Genomic DNA, 26,812 nt, shown 5'->3' with positions numbered 1-26,812 from the left:
GGACGTTCTCGCTTTAACTGCAGTTGCGCCTGAAAGTCACCGCCTCTGAACTGCGCGGGTGACGGCGCAGGAGCCCTAATACGGTACCAGGTGCAACCCAAGAACAATCTGAACGACACCCGCTCACTCGGCACGCGAGAGGCCGCCCTACCCAGCCGCCCTTCCATCCGCCCTCCCTGCCCACCCGGCCTTCCATCCGCCCTCCTCGGCGTCTCCACCCTCCGTCCGCGTCCCCGCCGCCGAAACCCCGGAGGCCTCGAGGACGGAACAGACGGTTCACACACATTCTGCTGGAGCCCGAGGCTCCGAAATCTGCTATCTTTCCTATTGGAACCTGGATGCAGGGAGGCGGAGCTGACCGCACAAAGTGGCTCGGGGCCCGGACACCGCGCACGCGCCCCGGACACCGCGCACGCGCCCCGCGCCCCGGAAGCGCTCCTGTGCCCTCGCGGCGACCCGGAAGTGGCCCCGGCCTCGGGCGGGAGGGAAGAGAGCAGAGGAGGCGAGGCTGAAGGCGCAGCTGTTGCCTGGACGATGGCGGGGACGGCGCTCAAGAGGCTGATGGCCGAGTACAAACGTGAGTTCGAGACTGCACCTTGCCCGCAGTCCGGTGCGGGGCGTGGACTCCGTCGGTGCGCCGTCGGGACGGGTTCGTGCGACCGCCCGGAACAGCCCGCGACGTCCGGCTGGGAGAGGCCGGCGTGGCGCTGATCTGGAGACGCCGGCTCTGCGGTAACAGGAGGGCCCGCTGCCCCAGCCTCGCGGACGCCCGCGGGTCGGGGAGGGGCACCTCGCCGGCCTCCTGGGAAGTCCAGGAAGCGTCCTGGGGATAGTGGGGAGCGCATTGTGATGGGCCGGAGGTGAAAGGTCAGACTCGGGTCTCCGCTTTAACGAAGGGTTTTTGAGCGGTGCCACCTACCTTTCTTCTGGGTGGTGTTGACACAGCGTCCTTAGTGCTTAGTGCCCGCAGGATTTTCTGATGTTTGCTGAAGGCAAAGGGGAAAACGAGAACCGTTCTCTGCCTTCTACCGCGGAGGCGCCCTTGGAGTCTCGGTGATGAGTGGGGGACGAATGCTCTTGTGTTTGCCGGGACACGGTTGCAGCCTGCGTGCGCTTCACACCTGCCGGTCAGCTGTCCGACCTTGGCCTGGCCCTCGCCCCGCACCTTCCCCCATCCCCATCTGTGAGGATGGACCTTAGGCAGGTGCCTGACAGCTGGCTGTCTAGAGCGTGCGCTGTGACAGTTGTCGTTATACTGAGAACAGTTTCAGAAGCAACTTGAAGATAAACTACAGTAATGAATGTCATAAGGCGAACTGGTAAACATGCGCGCACCCTAAATCGTCTTGGTGGCTCTGCACAGAGAGTATTGGTGTTTGGCTGGAGGGAACCCGTGTTGCAAGTGCAGGCTTATTAAAATAAACGTTTAAATAGTGCTCACCATCCAGTGTTCTCTAAGGTAAGAATGTATATTTAGGAAAGCCTTCTGGGGGCAGAGTGGGGAGATACGGTTCCCCCTGAACAGATTTGGGGTGGGGGCCACTGCCTCTGTCTCCTCATGGGACACCTGGCTGGGGTCAGGTGTCTGGGGACACATGCCATCTCCTGCCATCCCAGTGTGTGTTGCTGTATCTGTTTGTGTGTTTGGCCCTGTTTCTAGACTGCCAGTGGGTGTTATTTTTGTAGAAGACACTATAAAACCCCTGCACAGGGAATTTAGGTGGCTGCTTCAGTCCAGTCTTTGCATCATTGCGCTTGTATTTTCTCATGTTGTCCCTTTACCGAACTTAAAAAAGTCTCATTAACTATTTCAACCATATTGTCAGTTTGTAGTAATAATATTGTCAGTTTGTAGTAATAAAATGTAAATAGCAGTTGATTTTCAAAGCTGTATCACAGAAATGTATCTTGTGTGTTTTAATGTGTAAATACACAACATTTTGGAGTGTATGTAGCACAGAGCTCTACAAGCCAGTCCCTGGTTACCCACCAGACACTGACCTGGGCACCACTGTGAGGGACTTTGGAGATGTTGGTAACTAAGAAGCTGACGTTAAGGTGGGGAGAGTGTCCTGGGTTATCGGGTGGAACCCAGTCATCACACGAGGCCCCCAAACAGACAAGGAGGCAGGAGGGGAGGTCGGGGACCCAGAGCAGGAGAAGGACCCCTCTGACAGGGCTGGGCCAGGACCAGAGGAACATGGTGGTCTCTGGAACCTGAGGATGACCCCTGGCTGGCAGCGGTGAGGACCTGGAGCCTCAGTCCTGCAGCCGCTGGGAGTGGGATCCTGCCAGGCCCCTGAATGAACTTGGGTGGCAGCCTTGTGAGAGTATCAGCAGAGAACCAACTGGCCTGTGGGTGCCCAGCCTCTAACACAAAAATTGTGAGGTCATCAGTGGATATTGTTTTCAGCCACTGAGTTTGTGGTCATTGTCACATCAGCTGTAAAAAATGACTACAGTGTATTATGGGGGGTTTGTTCTTGATGCTGTATCTCAGGAACATGACAAAGTTCCACTTAGTGATTCTTGTCTTTTGTGCCTTAGCATCCCGGCTTGCTGTCCTCCTGTATTTTAGGGTGGTGCATCCTTTGGGAAGGTATCCCCCCAGAAGCAGTTTCTGTGTGCCAGGGATTGGATAGATTTGGATGGGGTTTAGGCCCACTGTCTTGTACTTGAATAGTCATAGAACTGCAGAAACTCTGAGGTGGTAGGACCTTGGGTGTGAGTCTGTTCAGGCTCCTGATTTTACAGATTTTGTAGGGAATTGAGTAACAGACAAAATGATTTGCCCAGGTTCTTACAGCCAGAAAAAAGGAGAGACAGGGAAAGAACCAAAGTGTCTTAAACCGACCTCTTTTCTTGATGTTTTATCTTCATGCATCTGGGATTTTCTAGGGGTATCATAGATGGACTTAGAGCTCCCGTAGCAACACATCACAATCGAGTGGGCTTAACACAAAAGAAATTTATTATGTCACAGTCTGAAGGCTAGAAATCCCAGCAAAGTGTTGGTGGGCCTCGTTCCTCTGAAGGCTCTAGGAAGATCCTTCCTTGCCTCTCCCAGCTTCTACGGGTTGCTTCCCATGGCCGGCTTCCCTCTAATAAGGATGCCAGTCATTGGTTAGGACCCATCCTAATCCGGCGTGTCCTTGTTTTAACTCGATTACATCTGCACAGCGCCCGTTTCCAAATAAGGTTACATTCACAGACTCCTGGGGGCGCTGTTAAAGCCAGTACGGTATAGTAGGAACCCCAGACTTAGGTGTGTAGAGCCAAGCCCCTGTGCTTCTGCACCTTGTGGCCCCACAGCCTTCTCTGTCTCAGCTGGAAGCAATCCGTAGAAGCTGGGAGAGGCAAGGAAGGATCCTTCCCAGAGCCTTCAGAGGAACGAGGCCCACCAACACTTTGCTGGGATTTCTAGCCTCCAGACTGTGACATAACAAGTTTCTTTTGTGTTAAGCCCACTCGACTGTGATGCATTGCTGCGGGAGCCCTAAGTCCATCTGTGATACCTCTCAGCCTTGTTCTTCCAGTTGTTTGGGCTGCAAGCCTTCGATTGTCTTTGCTGATTCATGTTATTCTGTATCCACGTGTAGTCTGTTGGCCCACTTTCAGTCTTTCTCCTCTATCTGGGGTTCCACGCTGGCCCAGGCTCTGTTGCCAGCACAGGAGAAATTCAGGTTGGGTCACTCTGCCCAGAAGCCCTCTTAGCCTCTGACCTCTTAGCCTCTGTGTGCCGCAGCCCTTCTGCCTCTGATCTCATCGACCCCTCTGCCCAGTACGACTCTTCAGCCCCATGGGCAGCCCTTCCCTGCCCTACTCCCCTGGAAATGCCGTCTCTGAACACCAGACACCCTGGCCTTCCCATTACTGTCGTCCTTCCCTGTCTTTAACTCTTTTTAGCTTTTTAAAGGTTTTATTGTGAAAGGTGTTGTATTTTAAACAATATAGGAGGTGTACATTCAGATGTATAGTAAAATGACACGAGCTTAAGGAGAATGTTAGCAGGAACTGAGCAGTCTGGTGTGTGTTCCTTCCCACCCCCACCAGGAGTGACGACCACCGAATTTGTGTTCCTTGTTCTTTTCTTTATAGTTCTGTCACTTAATATCCTCCTGCATGCATGCATGCCAAGTCGCTTCAGTCGTTTCTTACTCTTTATGACCCAATGGACAGTAGCCCACCAGGCTCCTCTGTTCTTGGGATTCTCCAGGTGAGAATACTGGAGTGGGTTGCCATTTCCTCCTCCAGGGGATCTTCCCCTCCCAGGGATTGAACCAGCGTCTCTTCTGTCTTCTGCATTGGCAGGCAGGTTCTTTACACTAGTGCCGCCTGGGAAGCATGTGATATCCTCCTACACATTTTACTGACTTCTGCCTGGTTTTATACTTAGTGGGGCTGGGATTGCACAGTATGTATTCTGCAAATTGAGTTTTTGCTCAGCACTGTTTCTGAGATTCATTTATTAGAGCTGTGTCCATTTTCACTGCTGAGTAGTGGTTATGTGTTACAAGTGTTTTATCCCTGTTTGTGCTTTGTCTTTCAACCTTTGTGGTGTCTATTTTCCTAGCCACCCTTTTGTAAACAGTTTTATTGAGGTATAATTGACCTGCAGTAAGCTGGTCTATAAAGGGTTCATTGATGACTTTGGTGTTCGTGCAGCCGTCCCACCTCCCGAGCCGCCTCCTGCCTCTTTGTAGTCCTCTGGGCCCTATCTTTCCTGCACCCCCAGCGCCCAGGCAATGACTAATCCACCTTCGGTCACGTTTATCACTCTCCTAGTTGTTTGTATTTTCTTTGTCAGAGGTCTTTCACTCTGCAATCATGTTGCGATTCTTCAAGGTTGCTGCTTTGGCCAGTTGTCGCTCCCTGTCCTTGCAGAGGGACGTTCCTCTGTGTGGGCAGACCCGCCACAGCTTGTCACTGCATTCGCCTGTCAGTGGACCTTTGGGTTGTTTCTAGTTTTCTTGGCTGTTACAGGTAAACCTGCTGTGAACATGTGGCTCCCTGTCTTTCTTATGAGTAAGTTCCTGGGTCACATGTGAGATGTGTGTTTGATTTTTAAAGAAATAGCCAAACTGTTTCCAAGCAGCTATACCATTTTACCTCCCCAGCAGCAGGGTATCAGGAGGCCCACTGACTTGCTGACACTTGGTGTGAGCAGGTTTAAAGTTTTAGTCACTCTGCTTGCTGGGTGTGTAGTGGTACCTTATTATGGTTTTAGTTCCTGTTTTTATGTGCTATCCTTATATCTTTATTGATAATATGTCTTGAGTCTTTTGCTCAGTTTTTAATTGAGTTTATTGTTTCCTTATTACATCCTAAGAGTTCTTTATATAATGCTGGTGCAGGTCTTCTGTTCGACATTTTGAAAATGTTTTCGGTTAGACTGTGGCTTGCCTTTTTAAGCCTGCGGTAAGAAGCAGGTGCTGCTGCCCGGTTAGCATCTGGAGTGCGCTGTGCGGTGTGAGCTGTGTGCACTGGCTGTTTGGCAGGACTCTTGCTCCTTCACTTGGCTTCCCTCTGTCCCTTGAGTGACAGCACCTGCGGCTTGCCTTGTAATTTTCATAACAGTGCCTTTAAAAGAGCAAAGGTTTTAAAATTTTCAGTGACGTCCAGTTGATTGACTTTTAAACCATTTCTTGCCTCCTGTGTTATGTTTAAAAAATCAGTGCCTAACATAAGCTCACTAAGGTTTTCTCCTATGATTTCTTTATACTGTTAACCTCTTATATTTCAATCTGTGATTCATGTCAAGATTTGTGTGTGGTATGGGATAAAGATCAAGGTTTATTTGTAGATGATTTCCAAATGGCTGTCTGAGTTTTTGAGTGCTGTATTAGCTTGCCTGGGCCTCTGTAACAGAGTGCCACAGGTTGAGGAGCTTAAGCCACGGAAATCGCTTCCTTAATCAGAGATCCAGTGTGGCAGCACTGGCCCCCCGAGGCCTCTCTCCTGGGCATGTAAACAGCCGTCTCCTCCTTGTCCTCACGTGTCCATCCCTCTGCGTGCTGTGCCCTAATCTCCTTAAAAGGACGCCTGTTAGAGTGGATTAGGGCCCGCCCCCCCGACCTCATTTAATTTTAATTCTTTTTTAAAGATCCCAGTTATGCACTTTTCTCCATTTTGTGCCACTTGCTGCATCCTGGAGTTCATCCTGTATGAGGACACAGAGGTGTCCCTTCAGTAGGGGCGTCATAATGTGACTGATCCCCTGTTGGTAGACATTTGGGGCGTTGCCAGCTCTTTTGTTTGTTTGTTTGCTATTACAAAAAGCCTTGAAATAACTAACTTTACCCACACGCCTTTTCTTATTTTTACCCTTGTGTCCAGGGGATAAATTCCAAGAAATAGGACTGTTGGTCAAAGTTTATATTTTATTTTGTGCGGTATCTATTTTTTAAGTCACTACTTAAAACAATGTTTTCATCAACCAATTATCATTCTCAAGGAATCAGTGGCAAAGAATGGGCATTGCAAATTTCTCTGATATTAAGATTTTGTTTCTCTTTTTGAAGTTGTTTTTATCATTAAACATGAAGCAATATGGTTGTGTGTGTGTTTTAAAAACAAAACAGCAGAACAAGTAAACAGAGCGTTGTTTGTTGTTCAGTCGCTAAGTCGTGTCCAACTCTTTGCGACCCCGTGGACTGTAGCCTGCCAGGCTCCTCTGTCCCTGGGATTTCCCAGGCAAGAGAACACTGGAGTGGGTAGCCATTTCCTCCTCCGGGGGATCTTCCCAACCTAGGAATTGAACCTGCGTCTCCTGCTTTGGCAGGTGGGTTCTTGGGGTTGCTGTAATTCTTTGCTGACCAGTAGGTGCCGCTGTTGACCAAGGATGGGGTCAGGCTGCTGGAGGTAGCTGTTCTCCAGCTGCAGAGTTTAGACCTTGCCCTTCCCTGAAGGGAGGGTGTCATTGACGGGGTTGGGGGGTAGTTCCCAAGGAACTCCATGCAGGAGGAAAAAGGCCAGCTCTTTTGGGTGCAAGTTCCTCCTCCAGGCCCAGGCACCTCACTCCCTTTCCTACTGACTATATCCGCCACCCCTCTTTAGCTCTTTGTAGTTCATCTATCCTAATCAGTTGAGGCAGTGACGGATTTTATTTTCTTGAGCTCCAAAATCACTGTGGACAGTGACTGCAGCCATGAAAGTAAAGGACACTTGCTCCTTGGAAGGAAAGCTTTGAGAAACTTAGCATATTAAAAAGCAGAGACATCACTTTGCCGGCAAAGATCCATCTAGTCAAAGCTATGGTTTTCCCAGTAGTCATGTACGAATGTGAGAGTTGGACCATAAAGAAGGCTGAGCACTCAAGAATTGATGCTTTCAAATTGTCATGCTAGAGAAGACTCTTGAGAGTCCCTGGGACAGCACAGAGATTAAACCAGTCAATCCTAAAGCAAATCAACCCTGGATATTCATTGGAAGGAATGATTCCAGAGAGGTCTTATTACTCTTAGTTACTATGCTTGATCAGGGTCCATTCTCTGTCCCTTCCGGTAGCAAGCTATGTGTTACTGTCTAAAACTGCTTAGTCACATCCAGTGACTTCTCACCTGCTACTTCCTCAGATTTTTCTAGAAGTGGATTCATAGTTGGGTGTTGTTAAAATTTGTTACAAGTTCCTCTGCACAGAAGCATCTTGGTTGCTACCTAGATTCTAACGCTAGTCTTGAAGTCATGACATCAACAATTAAAAAAAAAAAATTCTGCAGCGTGTCTCTTGGTGCCCGTGTGCACACATACCTGAGTGTACACTCTGGAGATGACTTTCTGGGTCATGTTGATTGTTGTTTAGTTGCTAAGTCATGTCTAACTCTTTTGCCACCCCATGGACTGTAGCCCACCAGGCTCCTCTGTCCATGGGCTTTCCCAGGCAAGAATATGTGTCTGTGGCTGAGCAGTGTCCCTGGTGTAGATGGATCGTACCTTGTTCATTTACCATAGATAGACATTTGGGTTGTTTCCTATGTGAGGCTGTTATGATATTCCTATGCCGGGAACATTCCCGTACGAGTCTGTGGGCACATGCATTTTACGTTTTATTTAATTTTACTCCATTCCTGTTTTCAGGTGCCATCCTGTGTTCACGACCCCTGATTTATGTGTCCAGCCTGGACTGCTCTTTAGGGCTCTAGTCACAGGTCCAGTTTCCCCCTTGACAGACTGCATTTAGATGACTTGTAAGCATCTTTAACTTGATGTTTCAGAACTAGACTATTTACATCCTTCTGAAACCTGTTTCTCTGGAGGGATTTTCCAGCTCAGCAGCATGCATCCTCCCTGTGGTTCAAGTCTGCCGTGCAGTTGCACCCTGACTCTCCCCGGCTTCAGTGGCCCACAGAGTTCAGCAAGGTGCCAGGGTTTCTTGGGGCTTCATGCTCACGGGCTCCTCTGTAGGAGCAGAGTGGTTGGGTCACCACCCCAGCAGGTGCTGAACTCGGTGGGGCCCCGCGGGGTCCTCTCCCAGGGAAGACTCAGGAGACTGCAGGTCCTTAGTCAGCATTATCATTTTGATGACCACTGTCAACATGACAGGAATTCCCATTCAGTTGGGATTTAATATATCATGTTTGATTTATGAGCTTAAGTCAGAATAACCAGCAGGAGTATTTTGGAAAGTTAAGCCAGTTTGTTTGTTTGTTTTTTCATTGTAAAGTGAAAGTGTTGGCAGTTCTGAAAGTTTCCTTTTTGCTGGCAGAAAGAACTGTTCACACAGTCTTGATCTGAAGTGTCAGTGCAGCGGGCATTCACTTGGGACAAGCAAAATTTCCATTTGCTAGTATGTATGCCATGTCATGTATGAACAGCTTTATATATGTTTTACAGTTTTTTGTTAAAATGCAAGGTAATATGCATTCTTTTTCATAATGGCTTTACCTTTTATCTTACAGAATTAACGCTGAATCCTCCAGAAGGAATTGTGGCAGGTAAGGTTCAGTCTTTATCATTTACTCCTAACTGCCAAAGTTTCCTACAGAATTAAAGTTGTGGAATTTCTTCTTTGCCTGCAGGCCCCATGAATGAAGAGAATTTTTTTGAATGGGAGGCATTGATCATGTGAGTTCATCATATGTGTTGTTTGGTTTTAAGCCTTTACTGGAAATCAGAACTGTGAGTCACGTTCAGCAGTGTGACTGCTTGGAGGCGTCAACGGAGAGAGAGAAAGGCCAAGTGCACCTCTTCTGTTGAGTTTTTCTCTGTCTGAACATTTGAACTAATTTACAAAACAGAAGGGAAGAAATTTGTGATTGCCTGGGGGGATGGATGGGGGAAGGGATAGTTAGGGAGTTTGGGATGGATGTGTACACAGTGCTGTATTTAAAATAGATAACCAACAGGGGCCTGCTCTGTAGCACTGGAACTCTGCTCAGTGGTATGTGGCAACCTGGACGGGAGGGGAGTTTGGGAGAGAATGGATACCTGTATATGTATGACTGAGTCCCCTTGCTGTCCACTTGAAACTGTCATATTGTTAATCAGTTGTACCCAAATATAAAACAAAAAGTTTGAAAAGAAAAAAATACAAACAGCAGGAACATTCATCCAAAGGGAACGAATGTTTCCTCAAAGCCAGTGAAAGGCTTAGTTAAGTATTTGTAGAGTTTCAGAATGATGAAGTTTGGACTCTGGGTTAGCCTCAAACAGAATGGGCTCCGGCTTTGAAGAGTCCTTGAGAGCCTGGGGCCCTGGCGGTGGGGAGGGCTTCTCGGTGCGGCGCGGCCCCAGGCCTGTGGGTGCAGCCTGGATTCGTCTCCCCGCTCCTCGTCCCCCACTTCTCCCGTCCCCTTCTCCCCGCCTTCCCAGTCCTTCCGGTCCCCTGCTGCTGCTCTGCTGTGTACCGTGTCTGGCCTTCCCTTGTCCCTGGCTTAGAGACATGGCTTAGTTCCAAGGTGAGCAATGTGGTTCCTGACTTCATTCTAGAAAGGTCCTGCCTGGATGTCATATTTCACTGTTAAGTGTCGCTTCTTGGAAAGAGCAGTGGACTTTTGACTCCAGAGTGTTCTTTGGCCCTGTGACCCAGGCCCTTGTTTTCTTTCGACCTTAGGTGTGTGATTCTTGACCGTTCTTAGGTGGTATTTTAAACAAAATGTGGTTAGGTAGAATTTAAGGAAGTTGAAATTAAACTCAGTTTCAGTGTTCTTGTTAGTAAAAGGAGGCCTTTCGGTTAGCTAGCAAGTTTTCTTCAGGTGGGATTTTGTTGGGTCGAGGCATGCTCTGGCGGGGCAGGCCTGGGAGGTGTGTGAGGTTTGCTGGAGCAGGTGTGCACCTGGGCATGCAGTGTACTGTTAGCATCAGCAGATGCTCTGCATTTGCTCAGTGCTCATATCAGGTTTCGGAGAAGGCAATGGCAGCCCACTCCAGTACTCTTGCCTGGAAAATCCCAGGGATGGAGGAGCCTGGTAGGCTGCAGTCCATGGGGTTGCTAAGAGTCAGGCACGACTGAGCGACTTCTCTTTCACTTTTCAGTTTCATGCATTGGAGAAGGAAATGGCAACGCTCTCCATTATTCTTGCCTGGAGAATCCCAGGGACAGGAGCCTAGTGGGCTCCCGTCTATGCGGTCGCACAGAGTCGGACACGACTGAAGCGACTTAGCAGCAGCAGCATATCAGGTTTAGTCTGAGACAAACTGCTGCTGAATGTTGTCTGTGGAGCTTAGATTAATACGTGAAAATTGGTGTGAAAGTGAGTTTTTTTGGTAAGCAAATTGTTTTAAAAATCACCAATAAACACTATCCAAAGAAAATATGTCACACCTAGCATTGCCTCATCGTTTGTTACAGCCAGCGGCTTGGGCCTGTGATGCCCATTTCTTTCCTGTGTGGAAGTGCTTTTGGCAGGAGGATGGCTTCACAGTCTGTGTTTGTATCTAGCAGGTACTGTCCTTCACCCCCTGAAGCAGGTCCAAACTGGAGGGCACTCTCCTGGTCAGCCTGTCTGCTTTGAGGCACTCAGGTCAGTGGTAGCTTTTTATCTTTGGGGAAACAGGAGATTGAATCCCGTGAGCTTGGTCTGTAATACGTCCTTTCCATCTGTCAGGTCACGTGCATTCTTTCTGTCCCGCCCAGGGCAGCCTGTCTGTGGGTGCACAGGGGTCAGCGAGCCCCTGATGGCCCTTCAGCCTTCCCAAGCCGTGGCCGAGGCGCATTTAACAGGACATGAGAAGCCCTTCTGGGACACTCGAGCCTTCCAGTGTGTGTGGTGTTTTTTAAAGGATTTACTGTTATGAATCTGTTAGAGTAAATATTACTAATTATAGGTAAATAGTATAAAATTAAACCAATATTTTGAAAACTTATCTTAAAAAGTGATTAGAACTGCTTTTAGGTAGAGCACTTTTGTGTTTGAATAGGCTTTTGCGTTAGTGTGGAATTCCCCGGCCCCGGGATCTGCTGAGATTGTGGGTTTTGGTCCCGTTCCAGATCCTTCCACAAACAAGAGGCCGTTTACAAATGTGCTGAAAACATCTATTAAGGAATTAACTGTCCTCCCATTGATTTGTCTCACTCCGCTGTTCTGGCAGACGGCTGACTGAGTTTTGCTCCTTGGTGTGATAGGTTTTCTCTTTCCTCTTTTTATTCTTTGATTGTTTCCTGAGTTCCCTCCATTCCCTTGTGCTTCTAAAAAGCGCTGTGCCTGTTTCTGGGAGCCTGGTGCTGTTGGCTTTGCTGTAGTGCTTACCTACGAGGCCTCAGCTGTGCAGCGAGGAAAACGTCTGTTCAGATGTCCCAGCAGCAAATACCGAGAGCCAGTCATATGGGGGCCTCATCTGAGGATACAGATGTGTCCCGGGTAGCCCCACAGCTCTGCCCTGAAAAAGCAAGGTTAAGGGCCTAGGATGGGAAACGCAGCAAATTAAGGAACAGTAATGAAGTCGCCACAGCCTGTTCTTGGACTAAAGGAGACAGGAACTCCAGTGACTCTCAGCCCAGCTTAAGGTAGATTTTGAGCCCATGGCCCAGGGGGAAAGGACTGGGGCTTTCGGTCAGTCCTGCTGAGGGCTGTGGGTCCCTGGGCTGTGTGTGTCTGAGTGGCTTTATGGTTTTGGGCAGTCACTCTGCCTCTCTGGATCAAAAGCTTTGTCGACAAATGGCTTCACGTCCACCTTGTCCAGCTCCAGGGTCTCTGGCCTGTGCAACCTCAGTGGCCCTTGCTGTGGTGTGGCAGTGGTCGGGGGCGGTGGACACGCGCTTTTGCAGGATAGGAGGAGCCCTGCCATTCAGGGTGGTAATTTATCTTCCATGTCAGGACAAGGCGTGGAGTCCTTGGAGTCTCGCTGCCCGGTTTCTGTCCTACCTCAGGCTTCTTAAAGCAGCTGCCATGGTCGAGCTGCTGTCCCATCTCCAGGTCAGGGCCCTGAGGCTGTGATGAAACGAGCAGACCTGCCCCCCTTACTGAATGGCTGGGCCCTTGGCTGACTCCATCCCCGTGTCTGCCGGCACACTTGGGTCCCAGCTGGTTCACACCCGCTGTGGCTAGACTTCCCTGATTGAGGCCCTTCCTAGGCTGTGCTTGGCCCATGCTGAGTGCCAAGGCCACTGGCATGGTGCCGCCCTCTGTACCAGGCTTTCATGACGAGTACGGAAGCTGGCTCCCGTTAGTGCTGTGGCTGCTCAGATGAACCTGAGCTGTTACAGCACATGTGAATAATTTGTACTGCATGTCCTCTGGCCCAGCAGTTTGCTGCCTGGGGGTCCTTCATCGAAGTGTTATAAAGGACTTATGGTGGTCCAGTGGATGAGAACCTGCCTGCCAGTGCAGAGGACCTGGGCTCCATCCCTGATCCGGAAGGATCCCATAGGCTGCAGGACAGCTAAGCCCTTGCGCCACACCTATCGGAGCCCGCGTGCTGTAGGGCCCTCGAGCCACAACTGCTGAAGCCTGCGGGCCTAGCGCCCGTGCTCCTCAACAAGAGAAGCCACCACGATGAGAAGCTCGTGCACTGCATCTAGAGAGGAGCCCCCTTCTCTGCAGCTAGAGAAAGCCCACACAGTGACAAAGACCCAGCATAGCCAAAAACAAAACCTGAAAAACAAACAAACAAAAAAAAGAGGTGTTATGAAGACCTGTGTGTGAGGACGTTCATTGCAACATTCACTGCAGTCATAAAAAAAAATGTGGAAACGTCATTGTCCCGCCCAAGTTACGGACGTCCAGTCAGCAGGATGCCGACGGCACGGCCACGGTTCATGCAGATGTTGGAAGGCAGGTCTAGACCAGTGTTGTCCCTGAGTAGGGCCGCTCCTGTGGGATGTTGGGCCATGTCTGGAGACACTGTGGCTGACACCCCCAGGTGGCAGGGGAAGCTCTTGCCCTGTCCTGGGTGGGAGAGTGCTGAGTGCCCCACAGTGCCCAGGATGCCCGAGGTGGCAGTGGTGTTGAGGTTGAGAGACCCTGGTGTGGCTGGGTACATTGAGCAGCTTTATTGAGAAAGGATCTGCATGCAGAGTTTTACTTGGATCGAGTGTGCCAAGTCAGTGATTTCTTAGTGCATTAAATAAGGAGAGTTTCGCAGTCATTTTTAGAGCATTTCCAGAAAAGTGCTCATGCCTGTGTGCACTCAGTCCCCACTCCCGCCCTCAGCCGCCGGCACCATCGATCTGCTCTCTGACTGTTGACTGGCCTTTTCTGGACTTTTCCACAAGTGGAGTCACAGGATAGGGCCTCTGGCTCCTTCTCTGGGCGTGGTGCCTTCGAGGTTCCTCGGTGCGGCCTGGGGCAGCGGCTCCTGCCTGTGTGCTTTATCTCCTGCAGGGATCTGCCCACCCGCAGGCAGCTGTTTGGCTGCTTCCCTCTTGGGCTGTTGTGACGGTGCAGCTGTGAACTTCGGGTCTAAGTGTGCAGACAGGTGTCCCGTCCCCTGGGCTGAATGCCCAGGAGTAGACTTGCGGAGCCACGGTTTCACGTTCCCACCTGAGTGCTGAGTGTTCACTTCTTCACTTCCTCACCCTCTCTGTGCTGTCTGATGCCAGCTGTCCTGGTGTATGTGAGGTGGGTCTCAGTGTGGGTTTGGTCTGCGTTGCCCTGGTGACCGAGGCTGTTGAGCATCTTTACATGGACTAAAGAGCCATTCAGATGTCTTTCTTGGTGAACTTAGAAAGTTTTGCCCAGTTTTAATTGGGTTGTCTTTTATTTAGTCCTAAGAATTCTTTATATATTTTGGATGCAAGTCCTTTATCAGATGTGTAATTTTCAGATATTTTTCCTAGTCTGCATATTTTCTTTCCATTTTTTAATTTTTTAGGCCATGCTGTGTGGCATATGGGATTTGGGATCTTAGTTCCCCAACCAGGGGTCAAACCTGTGCCCCCTGCATTGGGAGTCTTAACCACTGGACCACCAGGGAAGTCCCTTCTTTTCAATTTCTTAAGAGAGTCTTTTGAAACTCAAAGGTTTTCATTGCTGATAAAGTGCAGTTTCATGGGGTCGCACAGGACTGAGGGGCTGATCTGAACTGAAAGTGCAGTTTAGCAGTTTTTCTGTGTATAAATTATGCTTTTGGTGTCATATATCCAAGATAACAAAGATTTTCTCTCATGTTTTCCTTTAGAAGTTTTATATTTAAAGTTTTTAAATTTAGATTTTGGGGCCTGTTTTGGATAATTTGGGGGTATAGCATTGGGTAGGGGGCAGCTTCATATCTTTTGCATGTGACTGTCCCTTTGTCAGAAAAGGTGATGGCACCCCACTCCAGTACTCTTGCCTGGAAAATCCCATAGACGGAGGAGCCTGGTGGGCTGCAATCCATGGGGTCGCTGAGGGTCGGACACGACTGAGCGACTTCACTTTCACGTTTCACTTTCATGCATTGGAGAAGGAAATGGCAACCCACTCCAGTGTTCTTGCCTGGAGAATCCCAGGACGGGGGAGCCTGGTGGGCTCCTGTCTATGGGGTCGAACAGAGTCGGACACGACTGAAGTGACTTAGCAGCAGCAGCAGTCCCTTTGTCTTGCACCATTTGTTGAAAAGAAAATCTTTCCTGTATTGAATCACTTTGGACCTTTGTCAGAATGAGTTGACCCTTGGTGTGAAGGTTCTGAATTCTGTCCTGTTGACCTGTGTCTAACCCTCCGTGAGTGCCGCACATTCTCCGTCACTGCAGTTTGATAGTATGTTTGGAACTTGGGCAGTGTTCTCTTCTCCCTTTTCAAGGTGTTTTACCTGTTCTGGGCCCCTTGTGTTTCCACTGGAATCTGGGGATCCGCTTGTCAGCTACTGTGAAGAAGCCGTTGGGATTTGATCGGGATCGTGCTCAGTCTTTAGATCAGTTGGAGGCGTGTTGACTGTTTAACCATCTTGAGTGCTCCAGTCCACGCACGTGGAATGTCTCTCCACTTATTCAGGTCTTAAAAAACTCCTCTCGGTGGTGCCATGATACTTGTTAACGAAGTGACCCCGTTTTGTGGGTGAAGGTGCGAGTGGATGCGTGTGGAGGGAATCCCGGAGGGTAAGCAGACTCGGCAGTGGCCGCCTCAGGTGGGTCAGGAAGGGGAGCATTTGCATTTATTCTCTGTGCTGCTGTGTTTGCGTGTTTTCTAACATACCTGTTTTCTCCAGAGTCAGAGTTTACATCGTCGATGCTGTTGTCCATGTCATCATTCGCCATGACGTTCTTGTAATTGATGGACTTATTTTGTGAGCTTTAAATATAGTTCAAATCTATTTGATGTAAAGTTTTCAGAAATTTCTGTTACAGGCAAAAGTTAGGGGATAACTGTAGGCTACCTTTAGAGAGATTTAATCATGAAAATAATTCTGTGGAAGGAAACTGTATTTGTTACTGCCGTGCTTTCCTGAAATGGAAGCCTGGTGCTTTTCTTCCTCAGAGTGACCAGCACTGGTTCTCTACGTCAGGACCTGGGGTGCTTAGAACATGACAGAGGCTCGCAGCTGTCTGGGCCCGTCGCAGAGACAGTGCTGAGGAGGGCTGGTCCCAGGTGGCTGTAGACACTCAGTCCAGCTAAGACCACCAGGCTCCCACTGGCCCCTAGGACAACAGCTCCCTGTGGCCTGTCCTGTCTGTCCCACAGATGTAAGTCCTGTCAGCAGGACCTTCCTGGCAGCTTCTGCAGCCCCGTTGCTGGCCAGGTGGCCCTCATGCAGCAAGCGTGCCTTCAGTGACTTGGGGGCCTTGAAGCACAGCAGGGCACCCCAGAGCTGGAGTCCTGGCTCCTGGGGGCTGTGTATGCAGCCCATGTGGGCAGGGGAGGCAGGGGCTTTGGCATGAAGCTTTGACTGAGAGCGGAGCCCCTGGTCTGGCACCCCTTGCAGCTGCCCGCCTGCCCGCCAGCTGGGTGCTCCCTGTGGTTCTGCAGTGTGTGGGCAAGGGCGGTGTGCTCCCCTGACTGAGAGTGTCAGTGAAGCTGTGTGCCCTTCTTTTTTATGCTTTCATATGCTTTTTTTATGCTTTTTATGGTCCTGGCTTTGGAGAGTAATTGTTCCTAGGTGATCCAGTTCAAGGGCGTGCTAGTGAATGGGTTTACAGTCTGTCCATTACTTCAAGCCTTGTGTGTACATTTGAGACATCTTGTCTGTGTGCTGTGACAAACTTGAAAAAGAGAACAGCATGAACACAGCTTCTTCCACACCTGCTGCAGCTGGAGTGACGGGCAGGCTGCGGTCCTGGAACATGCCTGGCGGGCAGATGGCTCACCGAGCCCAGACACACCCAGGTTCCACGGTGGAGTGCCCTGGCCTCCCCATCGCCTTCGGAATGCAGCCGTGGGCTTCGTGTGTTATCTCTTGTGTTACAGTTTTAGAGATGAGAAGCAAAGCACAGTTCTTCACTTAAGGGTGATGTTGGAAGATTAACCCCGGGTGTCTCCAGTGTTTATTGGCTCTACAAGTGACCGCAGCCACTGTCCTACAAGAGGACCGAGCCTTGCTGGGCCTGGTCGGGCGGGGACGTAGGTGCTGTGCTCACGGTGCCGGCCCCAGCCTCTCGCTCCCCTATAGCCGGGAGAGCAGAGTGGACTGCTGCTTTTACAGAGGAGACCAAGGCCATTCTGCTCTGCTCTGAATGCTGGTCTCAGAAAGGAAATAAAATACATCTCTCAGAGCTCTGCAGTAATTGAGGCCATCATTTTAGTCAATTACAGTAGAAAATAACTCATAGGCTTTGAAGAGTTTGTTTGCCTCAGATAAATATGGTTTTGAGGTGAGGCCCTCTGTAGTGGAAGAGGAGCAAGGCTGTCCTAAAGTGTGGCGAGAAAGCTGTCCAAAAACAACACTAATTATGTCTCCCATCTAAGTTCAGGAATTTACTCGATAGCATTTTCCGTGAAGTCAGCTGGCGTGCCACCACTCATGTGGGCACACCCGCGTGCTGGGCCAAGGCACTGGGTGTCCTGGAAGAGAGGAAGCCCCCATTTCAACCAGTAGCGAGCCAGAGTATTTGAAAGTAGCTTTGATATTTCAGATGTGGGAGCACTTTAGGAAATGTTTGATCTTGCTTCTGAAGCTGTGGACGACACAGTGGGTTTTGTTTTATTTTAAAGAAAGCCCTGTTATGAGAAACAAAGACCTGTTATCAAAGTCTTGAGCAAATACTAGTTGGCTCAGTCCAAAAACACGACCTACCTAGACATTCTTTTCTGTTCTGGCTCAGAGCTGCCAGGGACAGTGAGGCGCTGCGAGCCTTCCTGGCATGCCCGTGGCCTGCTCTGCAGGCTCCTGGGTCAGCAACCTGGGCTGTGCTCTGTGCCGCGCCCCCTCAGCCACTTGATCTGGGACCCGGCCCGAGGTGGGGGGACCCTAGCCTTCTTGGCACCTCCCCTGGGAGGATGCGTGGGGAGCCCCGCAGTGGTGTTCATCCTCTGCTGGAGAAGTGGGCAGGGTGCAGACCCCTTCAGAGGGGAAGGCTTGGGACAGCTGTCGGGGAGCCCCCCACACTCGCCCCCTGTGTGGCCGTCCTGTCCCAGACTCTGGTACCGCTGTCTTGGACACTCGTGCACCACACTGACCAGCTTTTCCCTCTGGTCTTCCCCCAGAGTAGCAGGGACACAGTTTTCAGAATCCACGTGTGTGTCTTCTGTTGAGAAAAAATGGCTCCACCAAACCCTTGTTGCCTTGATCTCGTTTTGACCATTTCCACCTGCACCCCCAACAGTGGCGCAGTGCCAGCTCTGCTGCGCTGGGCGCCTTCACCAGGGAGAAGTCAGGTGTCTGCACAGGGAACCTCTGCTGTGGCACAGGCTCTCTGTCCCCTGCTGTCTTCGGGGCTCGGGGGTTACATTGGCCTCAGGCCCTCTCCGCTCCTGTGAAGAGAACAGGATCCCTTCTCCTTGTTGGACTGACTGCTCTTCCCAAAGTGTTGCCCTGTGTCAACGTGTGTAGCTGTTATTCGTCAGTTCTGCCTCATTATAAACGTTTGCTTAGGAAAGCTGGTCTAAGTGTCGGGCCTGTTTTATGAGACATTTGTATCTGTGAGGGGAGGAGGTTCCCCCCTGTCACACTGTGAGCGGGGTGGCTCGCCGCTCTCTCTGCTGGCCTTGCATCTTGTCTATTGTTCAGAATAGTGTTTTTAAAATTTGACAGGACTTTGAAAGTGGTTTGGCCCGTTTCTGCCATTTTCCGCACGAGGAGGACGTGAACCCAGGCAGGCAGGCGCGTGCCTGGTGACAGCGAGGACTCGGGTGACTTTCGGCCCAGAATGTGGAGCGAGCCCAGGCCTGCAGGTCAGGGCTCGCGGCTCACACACGTGCGCTCGAGCCTCATCAGTCAGCCATCCCTGTGTGCTCTGGGTCTGCCCCTTGGAGGTTACAGAGTCACTTCTCAGGCACTTTCAAAAGCTACAACTAGCCTTCGAGATACCAGCTGGTGGCCGCTTGTTCGTTCAGTACAGTGGAGCCTGCTCTAACACGTGCCTTGGTGCGTATCTTCATCGTAGCATGTAGTTGTACTGCCCAGACAGACGGGATCCTGGGCGCCCGCATGCCGGCTCCGGCTCTCTTCTCTGATCCCGTTCCTCTGGCAGGCGCTGCGGCCTCACTCTCACCCTTGCTAATGTGAAACTCTGCCTGGCCCGCCCTTCATGGTTTAAGCCGGATTGGAAGGAGACAGCGACACAGTGCTTCCCATCCGGAGGCAATTCATCATGTTATTTAGATCATCTTTTCACCTGCATTTATTTGTAAAGCAGTAGAAGTATCTTGTACTTATGTCTGTGGCACTCCACTCCAGTACTCTTGCCTGGGAAATCCCATGGATGGAGGAGCCTGGTAGGCTGCAGACCATGGGGTCTCGAAGAGTCGGACACGACAGAGCGACTTCACTTTGACTTTTCCCTTTCATACATTGGAGAAGGAAATGGCAACCACTCCAGTGTTCTTGCCTGGAGAATCCCGGGGACAGGGGAGCCTGGTGGGCTGCCGTCTATGGGGTCACACAGAGTCGGACACGACTGAAGCGACTTAGCAGCAGTAGCAGCAGTACTTATGTCTAAAACATGATAGACTTTGAAGAAAATCTACCTGTTTCTGTTTCTCTTTTATATCTTCCAGGGGCCCAGAAGACACCTGTTTTGAGTTTGGGGTGTTTCCTGCCATCCTGAGTTTCCCACTTGATTACCCGTTAAGTCCCCCAAAGATGAGATTTACCTGCGAGATGTTTCACCCCAACAGTAAGTGCCCCTGAAGGAGTGTGCTGGCCCAGGGGCGCCTGGAGGTGCGCACAGGCAGGCGTGCGTCGCGTGCTGCGGTTCTGCCGTGTGTGCAATTTCCCATAATACACCGTTAGACAGTCACTGTGGTCAGTAGCGGCAACTGGAGAAGTCAGCAAGTTCAAGGTGGTTAACAGTAAGATGCAACTGTGAAGATGATTGTGCGTAATTAAAAATAAGATTACATTGAAGATAAATACATTCTTTAAAATGACACCTGTGAGGTAGTTTAAAGACATATGTGGCCAATAAAGTTGTTGAGTTATGGGAGTGGTAATAGTCTGATAATATTATATTTGATGCTCAGATAATCAGTACGGTTTTAAAATTTAGCCTTACAGGGAGTGAGTATGTGTGCCACTTTTATTTTGTTAGTTGTTTTTGAGAGAACTGTGTGACAGCATCATGAAGGTTGGTCAGTCCATAAACACTGAGGCAGATTCGCCGTGGGTTGCTGGGGTCCCACAGTGAGCAAATAGTCAGAGCTAGGGGCTTAACGGTCAGGAGCTCCCATCTGAGGGCAGCGATGGGCGCTGATCACGGGGTTGTACAGATGAGAAGCCCCATGGGGGCCAGGAGGGCACCTGCGATGGGGGTGTAGAGCCCCCCTCTTGTGGGAGGAGCAGCAGGGGTGGCCAGGGTCTGTGTGGGGCAGGGAGGGGATCTGGCCTGTACAGAGGCCCCGTGTTGGGGGTGCAGGGGCAAACCAGGGCGGGCCTCTCAGTCAGCATTAAGGATTCTGATGTTTGTCTGAGGAGCAGTGGAGGTCCCTGACAGGCTGGGAGAGGGTGTGAGGGGGTGGAGAGGCCGGCATGACCAGCGTGGTCTCAGAAGGGCCACGGTGTGCAGTGCAGAGGGCAGAGTGAGTGCACAGGCTGGGGCTTTGCCGTGGCTGGAGGAGAGAGACTGTCAGCCTGGCACCAGCGGTGGGTGCTGGTGACGAAGCCCTGTGGGTGGGGGTGGGCCCCTGGGTGGGGGGGGGGGGGTTTTAGGAGGTCACAGTAATGGCTGCAGTGGGGTGGGGCAGGGACACAGCTACTTCCTGATGCTTCTGGGGCAGCAGTGCCGTCACATGGTCCTACCACTTCCATGAGGAAGTGACGCTGAAGTTGAAAACTGGACATGTCCTCTCTGTCCGTGGCAGGGAGAGCTGTTCAAAGTGTCCTGGCTGCTGCCTGGGTCCTGTGTGTGTGGACCTCAGACGGACATCCCAGTGTCCAGGACAGATGGCACGTGGTCTTCTAACCCTTCAGTGAGAGCGCAGCAGCCGCTGGAGCTGGATGTTGGGGTGCAGGGGCGAGGTGTGGAGGAAAGGCTGTTTAGAGCTGCTCCCTCTGCTAGAGGGTGACAAGATGGTGGAGGTGAAGTCAGCCAGTTTATTTAAAACTGCCTGTTACTGTTACCACTTAGCAGCCTTACAGGCTGACGGGTGATCCCTGGGTATCTGAGCCTGTACCGATTCACCTGAGAGCTGTGAAAGGGAAGTGGCAGGTGCATCCCGAGGGTCTGGTTAGGGGTGCTGTTGATGGAAGATGGGTTTCAATTCAAGCACAGCTGATTTCCAGAAAATTCAGGCGGTCATTTTCTATTAGAATAAGTTACCAGGAGAAATCTCAGTACCTATGTTTTTCTGGATAGTTAAGTAATTCCTGTAGCCTTTATCCTAGTCACAGGAACCTGTGTTTTACACAGTCCACTTCAGGGGCTTAATGGCAGAATGAGGAGTATCTGAGAAGCTCATAATGAGAGTGTTGTGAAGATCCTAACTACATGAGACACGTGGGCAGAATATCTGACAACCAAATGGCCTTTCATTTATTCCCTTGGATGTAATACCTGTAAAATCCGTATGAAAATGGGGCCACCCCACGGGGACTAGGGCTGTGCAGGCTGGCCCAGCACCGTGTTCGTGATTGAGCGGTGCCCTGGGGGCCTGCTGGGCCTGTGGGCAGTGTGTGGATGTTAGTGTGGTATCCAGGCCACGGTTGTGTCGGGGTGCAGACAGCTCCCCTCAGTGGCCACTGCTCACGCCTCTTCTCCGTGGTCCGACCGGGTGCCCAGTCACCAGCGTTCCCTTGGCTAACCATGTGTGTCCTGCCCTGCAGTCTACCCAGATGGCAGAGTCTGCATCTCCATCCTGCACGCTCCTGGCGACGACCCCATGGGCTACGAGAGCAGCGCCGAGCGCTGGAGCCCCGTGCAGAGCGTGGAGAAGATCCTCCTGTCGGTGGTGAGCATGCTGGCAGGTAACACCGCCCCGCCGCCCCAAGACAGAAGCAGTTCTGGTCCAGAGAAGAGACTTGACACTGGGGCCTGCTTCTCTTTCTTCACTAACCCTTGTCTTGCAGCTCGCTGGTCCTTCCTGAGTGGTGGTGTTCAGTCGCTCAGTCTTGTCCGACTCTTTCCGACCCCATGGACTACAGCATGCCAGGCTGCCCTGTCCATCACCAGCTCCCGGAGCTTGCTCAAACTCATGTTTATTGAGTCTATGATGCCATCCTACCATCTCATCCTCTGTCGTCCCCTTCTCCTGCCTTCAACCTTTCCCAGCATCAGGGTCTTTTCTAATGTGTCAACTCTTTGCATCAGGTGGCCAAAGTATTGGGGCTTCAGCTTCAGCATTAATCCTTCTAATGTATATTCAGGATTGATTTCCTTTAGGATTGACTGGTTTCATCTCCTTGCAGTCCAGGGGACTCTCAAGAGTCTTCTCCAACACCACAGCTCAAAAGCATCAATTCTTCGGCATTCAGCCTTCTTTATGGTCCAACTCTCATATCCATACATGAGTACTGGAAAAACCATAGCTTTGACTATACGGACCTTTGCTGGCAATGTAATGTCTCTACTTTTTAATACACTGTCTAGGTTTGTCATAGCTTTTCATCCAAGGAGCAGGTGTCTTTTAATTTCATGGATGCAATCACCATCTGCAGTGATTTTGGAGCCCAAGAAAATAAAGTCTGTCACTGTTTCCAATTTTTCCTCAACTATTTGCCATGAAGTGATGGGGCCAGATGCCATGATCTTAGTTTTTTGAATGTTGAGTTTTAAGCCAGCTTTTTCATTCTCCTCTTACACTTTCATCAAGAGACTCTTTAGTTTTTCTTCACTTTCTGCCATAAGGGTGGTGTCATCTGCATATCTGAGATTATTGATATTTTTCCTGGCAGTCTTGATTCCAGCTTGTGCTTCATCAAGCCTGGCATTTTGTATGATATATTCTGCATATAAGTTAAATAAGCAGGGTGACAATATATAGCCTTGATGTACTCCTTTCCCAATTTGGAACCAGTCTGTTGTTTCATGTCCGGTTCTAAGTGTTGCTTCTTAACCTGCAGAGAAGTTTCTCAGGAGGCAAGTAAGGTGGTCTGGTATTCCCATCTCTTTCAAAATTTTCCAGTTTGTTGTGATCCATACAATTAAAGGCTTTAGCATAGTCAGTGAAGTTTTTCTAGAATTCTCTTGCTTTTTCTATGATCCAGTGGATATTGGCAATTTGATCTCTGGTTCCTCTGCTCTTTCTAAATCCAGCTTGAACATCTGGAAGTTCTTGGTTCATGTACTGTTGAAGCCTAGCTTGGAGAATTTTGAGCATTGCTTTGTTAGCATGTGAAATGAGTGCAGTTGTGCAGTAGTTTGAACATTCTTTGGCTTTGTCCTTCTTTGGGATTGGAATGAAAACTAATCTTTTCCAGTCCCGTGGCCACTGCTGAGTTTTCCGTATTTGCAGGCATATTGAGCACAACGTTCCAGTACCTCCACTAGCTTTGTTCATAGTGATCCTAAGGTCCACTTGACTTCACACTCCAAGATGTCCGGCTCTAGCTGAGTGATCACACCATCGTGGATAACTGGGTCATGGAGATCTTTTTTGTATAGTTCTTTTGTGTGTTCTTGCCACCTCTTCAGAATATCTTCTGCTTCCCTACCATTCTGTCCTTTATTGTGCCCATCTTTGTGGGAAATGTTCCCTTGGTATCTGATTTTCTTTGAAGAGATCTCTAGTCTTTCCCATTCTGTTGTTTTCCTCTACTTCTTTACGTTGTTCACTTAGAAAGGCTTTCTTATCTCTCCCTGTTACTCTTTGGAACTCTGCATTCAGATGGGTACATCTTTCCTTTTCTCCTTTGCCTTTCACTTCTGTTCTTTTCTCAGCTATTTGTAAGGCCTCCTTTTTGCCTTTCTTCTTTTGGGGGGTGGTTTTGATCACTGCCTCCTATACAGTGTCATGAACCTCCTCCCTGAGTAGTTGATGTATAGTCTTCTCTGCTTTTTTATGCAGAGAAGCATAAGCTTCTCCAAGCATAAGCTTACTTTTCATAACTGTGGACGTAGAGATGGTCTTGTGTCTGTCTGCCATGTCATTGGCCATGGTTACCTGTGCTCTGACCTGGGAGTCCTGCTGTATTACAGACACCGTATCCTGGGTGTAAAGCTCAGGCGACACTGACCCCAGCCTTAAGGCCCCACAGTCTAGGGCTCTTTCACACCCACCAGTGGTGCAGCCACAGCAGTCAATCCGAGGTGAGGACACGGGGCGCTTGGGCCACTCCCTGAGGTCAGCTTAGAACACAGAGGAGTTAAAAGGTGAGGGGGGTGGGGCATTTGGGGCGAGTGCTGAGCCTCTTGGTGGCAGGACTGGGTGTGGCTGGAGCCCAGCTTGGGGAGGTTGCCCTGTGGACAGGTGCTGTCCCAGAGCCTGGCACTCCTGGGCTGTTAGACCATACAGCAGCGCCCAGGAAGGATCGTCCTTGCAGCCCAGGTGCTTGAAGCTGGTGGGGAAGGTCCCAGCCGAGAGGCGGGCAAGGCTGGGAAGACCCTGGATGCTCACTGCGTGGTGTGAGGGGGCTCCTGCTCCTGCCCTGATGGCGGGTGGAGGGGTGTTGTCTTTGGGACGGGAGTCCAGAGGGAGCAGGATTTGGGGAAGAGCAGAGTTTGGGTGTGAGTGTCCACCCTTGATGGGTGCTCTCCAAGACCTGGCCATGGAGGTGAGGTGCGGGGCTGTCTCTGGAGGAGGCAGGAGGGGACGCAGCTTGGAGGGACTCCCGTAGGCGGGACAGGGGGGCCTCAGAGGAGCCGAGGGAGGAGTGGGCTGAAACCCTGGTCGTGGGGGGAGTGCTTCCATGGAGTGGAGAGGCTGGGCCCCGCAGCTGCTCGGCCAGCCAGCTGGTGTTAAGGTGAAGCCGTTGCTCTGGGTTGGAGAAGCCCGAGGGCGGCTCACACCACTCTTCAGCCTGGCCCCTCAGGAGGGGCTCTTCTCCCCAGAGAGCTGACAGCCTCCCACAGCTTCTGGTCTTCCTGGTCCCCTCCGTGGGGAGATGCCAGTGCCCTTACGGGATATAGGGGGTCGTGCCAGGCCCTTCCTGGCCGAGCCCCTTTCACCTGGAGATTCTCCCTCTTTCAGAGCCCAATGACGAGAGCGGCGCCAACGTGGACGCCTCCAAGATGTGGCGGGACGACCGGGAGCAGTTCTACAAGGTCGCCAAGCAGATTGTGCAGAAGTCGCTGGGGCTCTGAGCCTCCCGCGCCCATGCACAGCTGCGCGCAGACGCACTGCCGCGCGCAGACGCACTGCCAGGCGGTTCGCGGGGTTTCCTCTGGGACGGACACTCTGTGCTGGTACCAAAAAAGGCGAGCTTGCAGAACCACAGCATCTGTGTTTTTTGTACCTTTTCCACCCCAGGCAGGCTTTTCTTCTGAAATGCGGGCTTCCGTAGGATGATGGCAGCCAGGCGCAGCTGGGGCGTCCTGTGAGGGGCTTGGGGACCGGATGCGCTGTCACCATTGCCTCTCGCGCTGACGCGCCTGTGCACCCAGCACTTCCTGGAGTGGGAGCGGTGAGGGGACGTGCCAGCCCCGTGACTAGAGCCAGTGACTCTCCTCCTGAAGATCTGGGGCCTTGTTGCCAAGGCGGAGGGCTACAGCGGCTGTCTCCGGGGCCCCTCTTGGTCCCCTTGCCCCAGCAAGGAGCACACGGCTTTGTTTCAGTACCTTGTTTCACAAGCAGGTTTTTGTTCTTGCAGTCTAGTCATATTTTTCATTTGTTGTATGTTACAAATAGTCACATTTAGAAATACTGTCAGGAAATAAATACTTCTTAAAAATGTGGATTAATGAAAAGGGGGTGCATAGAAAAGTCTTGTGCTGGCTGTCAGGCCCAGCGTCTTCCCTGCTGGTGTTCACTGCAGCTCACCCTTGAGTCTCGGGTACTAGTACGTTTCCTGGAGTGCGAGGATGTGAAGCTAAGACACCTTTTGGGTGTGCAGGAGGTTTTCTTTTCCAGTCTGAAGGCTAGGAGGTTCTGAGCGTGTGTACACAGTGGCTGTGGCAGCAACTATGACTGTTGGGACAAAACCATTCTTTGCAGCTTGGGAGGGGAAGGAAGGGAACGGCTCCCCTCAGCGCACAGCACAGAGCGTGCCTTACCTGGACCTGATCGGCGCCTGAGAAGCGTGCTGCGGGTCCCGGGTCCCTGTCATGGGCGGGCGCTCAGCTGTGGTTCGTGATTTCGAGACGGTCTGCGTGCCCCGGCGTGGGCAGCTCAGCCCTGGGGGTTACGTTTCAAGCAATAACAGATCTGTTGCGTGCAGAATCACACATTTGGCCTGTTGCAAACAGGTTCAATTTAAATAGGAGTTTTATTTTTGAAATAAGGGACAATCTACAAGACTTACAGGACACTTGACATTGTGCTGTCCTTCGCCCTGCTCAACGTGCTGTGGGCAGGGCTCTGCTTCCTGCGAGCTCACTGATGCTTAATGTTCAGCAGTTCTGGCTAAGAGGCTTCTGTGGGAACCTGAGTCCTCCTCCTCAGAAAGGGGTCATTTACAGGTTGAAGTTCAGTCTGAGGACTGGTCCTGGGAAAGGGGTGGGAATGGAGGTGTCGCACCTGGTGGTGCTCACAGGCCCGCGTGGGGCTGCAGCGCTTTCGTGGAGAGGAGAAAGCGGCCGTGGGCTGGGTGTGAGGGGTGGGCACTGCGGGGCGCAGTGGCCACAGGGCAGTGAGCCCGGAGGCGGTGCAGAGGCGGTCCCTCTGCAGAATATCTCTATTCATTTGTATTAAATGAAACGAGAGAGTCCCGTGGTGTCCTTATTCTGTGACAGAGTCTACGGTAAAAATAAAGCTCTATTTTCCCCCTATTC

The 26,812-nt window shown here is 50.9% G+C and overlaps 1 protein-coding gene across 5 annotated transcripts; it reads left to right on the top strand.

The window, feature by feature from the left end:
* Window positions 1-291: 291 nt before the first annotated feature.
* UBE2G2 (ubiquitin conjugating enzyme E2 G2) lies at window positions 292-26,812 on the top strand. 5 transcript variants are annotated; one of them, XM_061423300.1, is made up of 7 exons: window positions 296-577; window positions 8,705-8,785; window positions 8,898-8,933; window positions 9,018-9,063; window positions 19,509-19,627; window positions 21,772-21,896; window positions 25,074-26,812. In XM_061423300.1, the coding sequence occupies exons 4-7, from the start codon at window positions 9,023-9,025 to the stop codon at window positions 25,389-25,391; spliced, it is 603 nt and encodes a 200-aa protein (XP_061279284.1). In that variant the 5' UTR covers window positions 296-577; window positions 8,705-8,785; window positions 8,898-8,933; window positions 9,018-9,022; the 3' UTR covers window positions 25,392-26,812. The 5 variants fall into 5 exon arrangements, with proteins under 5 accessions (XP_061279313.1, XP_061279284.1, XP_061279273.1 ...); XM_061423289.1 differs by lacking the exon at window positions 8,705-8,785 and having other exon boundaries at window positions 308-577; XM_061423319.1 differs by lacking the exon at window positions 8,705-8,785 and having other exon boundaries at window positions 388-577; window positions 21,772-21,912.

This window comes from Bos javanicus, chromosome 1, assembly GCF_032452875.1.
Source record: "Bos javanicus breed banteng chromosome 1, ARS-OSU_banteng_1.0, whole genome shotgun sequence".
In the NCBI taxonomy this organism is placed as follows: Eukaryota; Metazoa; Chordata; class Mammalia; order Artiodactyla; family Bovidae; genus Bos; species Bos javanicus.
This window is presented reverse-complemented; position numbering and strand designations above follow the sequence as displayed.

Bases quoted from the DNA above. Each gene is read 5' to 3' on its own strand.
- UBE2G2 (XM_061423289.1), top strand. From the start codon at position 535: ATGGCGGGGACGGCGCTCAAGAGGCTGATGGCCGAGTACAAAC. The intron at 8,934-9,017 runs GTAAGGTTCAGT...CTTTGCCTGCAG, and splicing joins TCCAGAAGGAATTGTGGCAG to GCCCCATGAATGAAGAGAAT. The intron at 19,628-21,771 runs GTAAGTGCCCCT...CCTGCCCTGCAG, and splicing joins CGAGATGTTTCACCCCAACA to TCTACCCAGATGGCAGAGTC.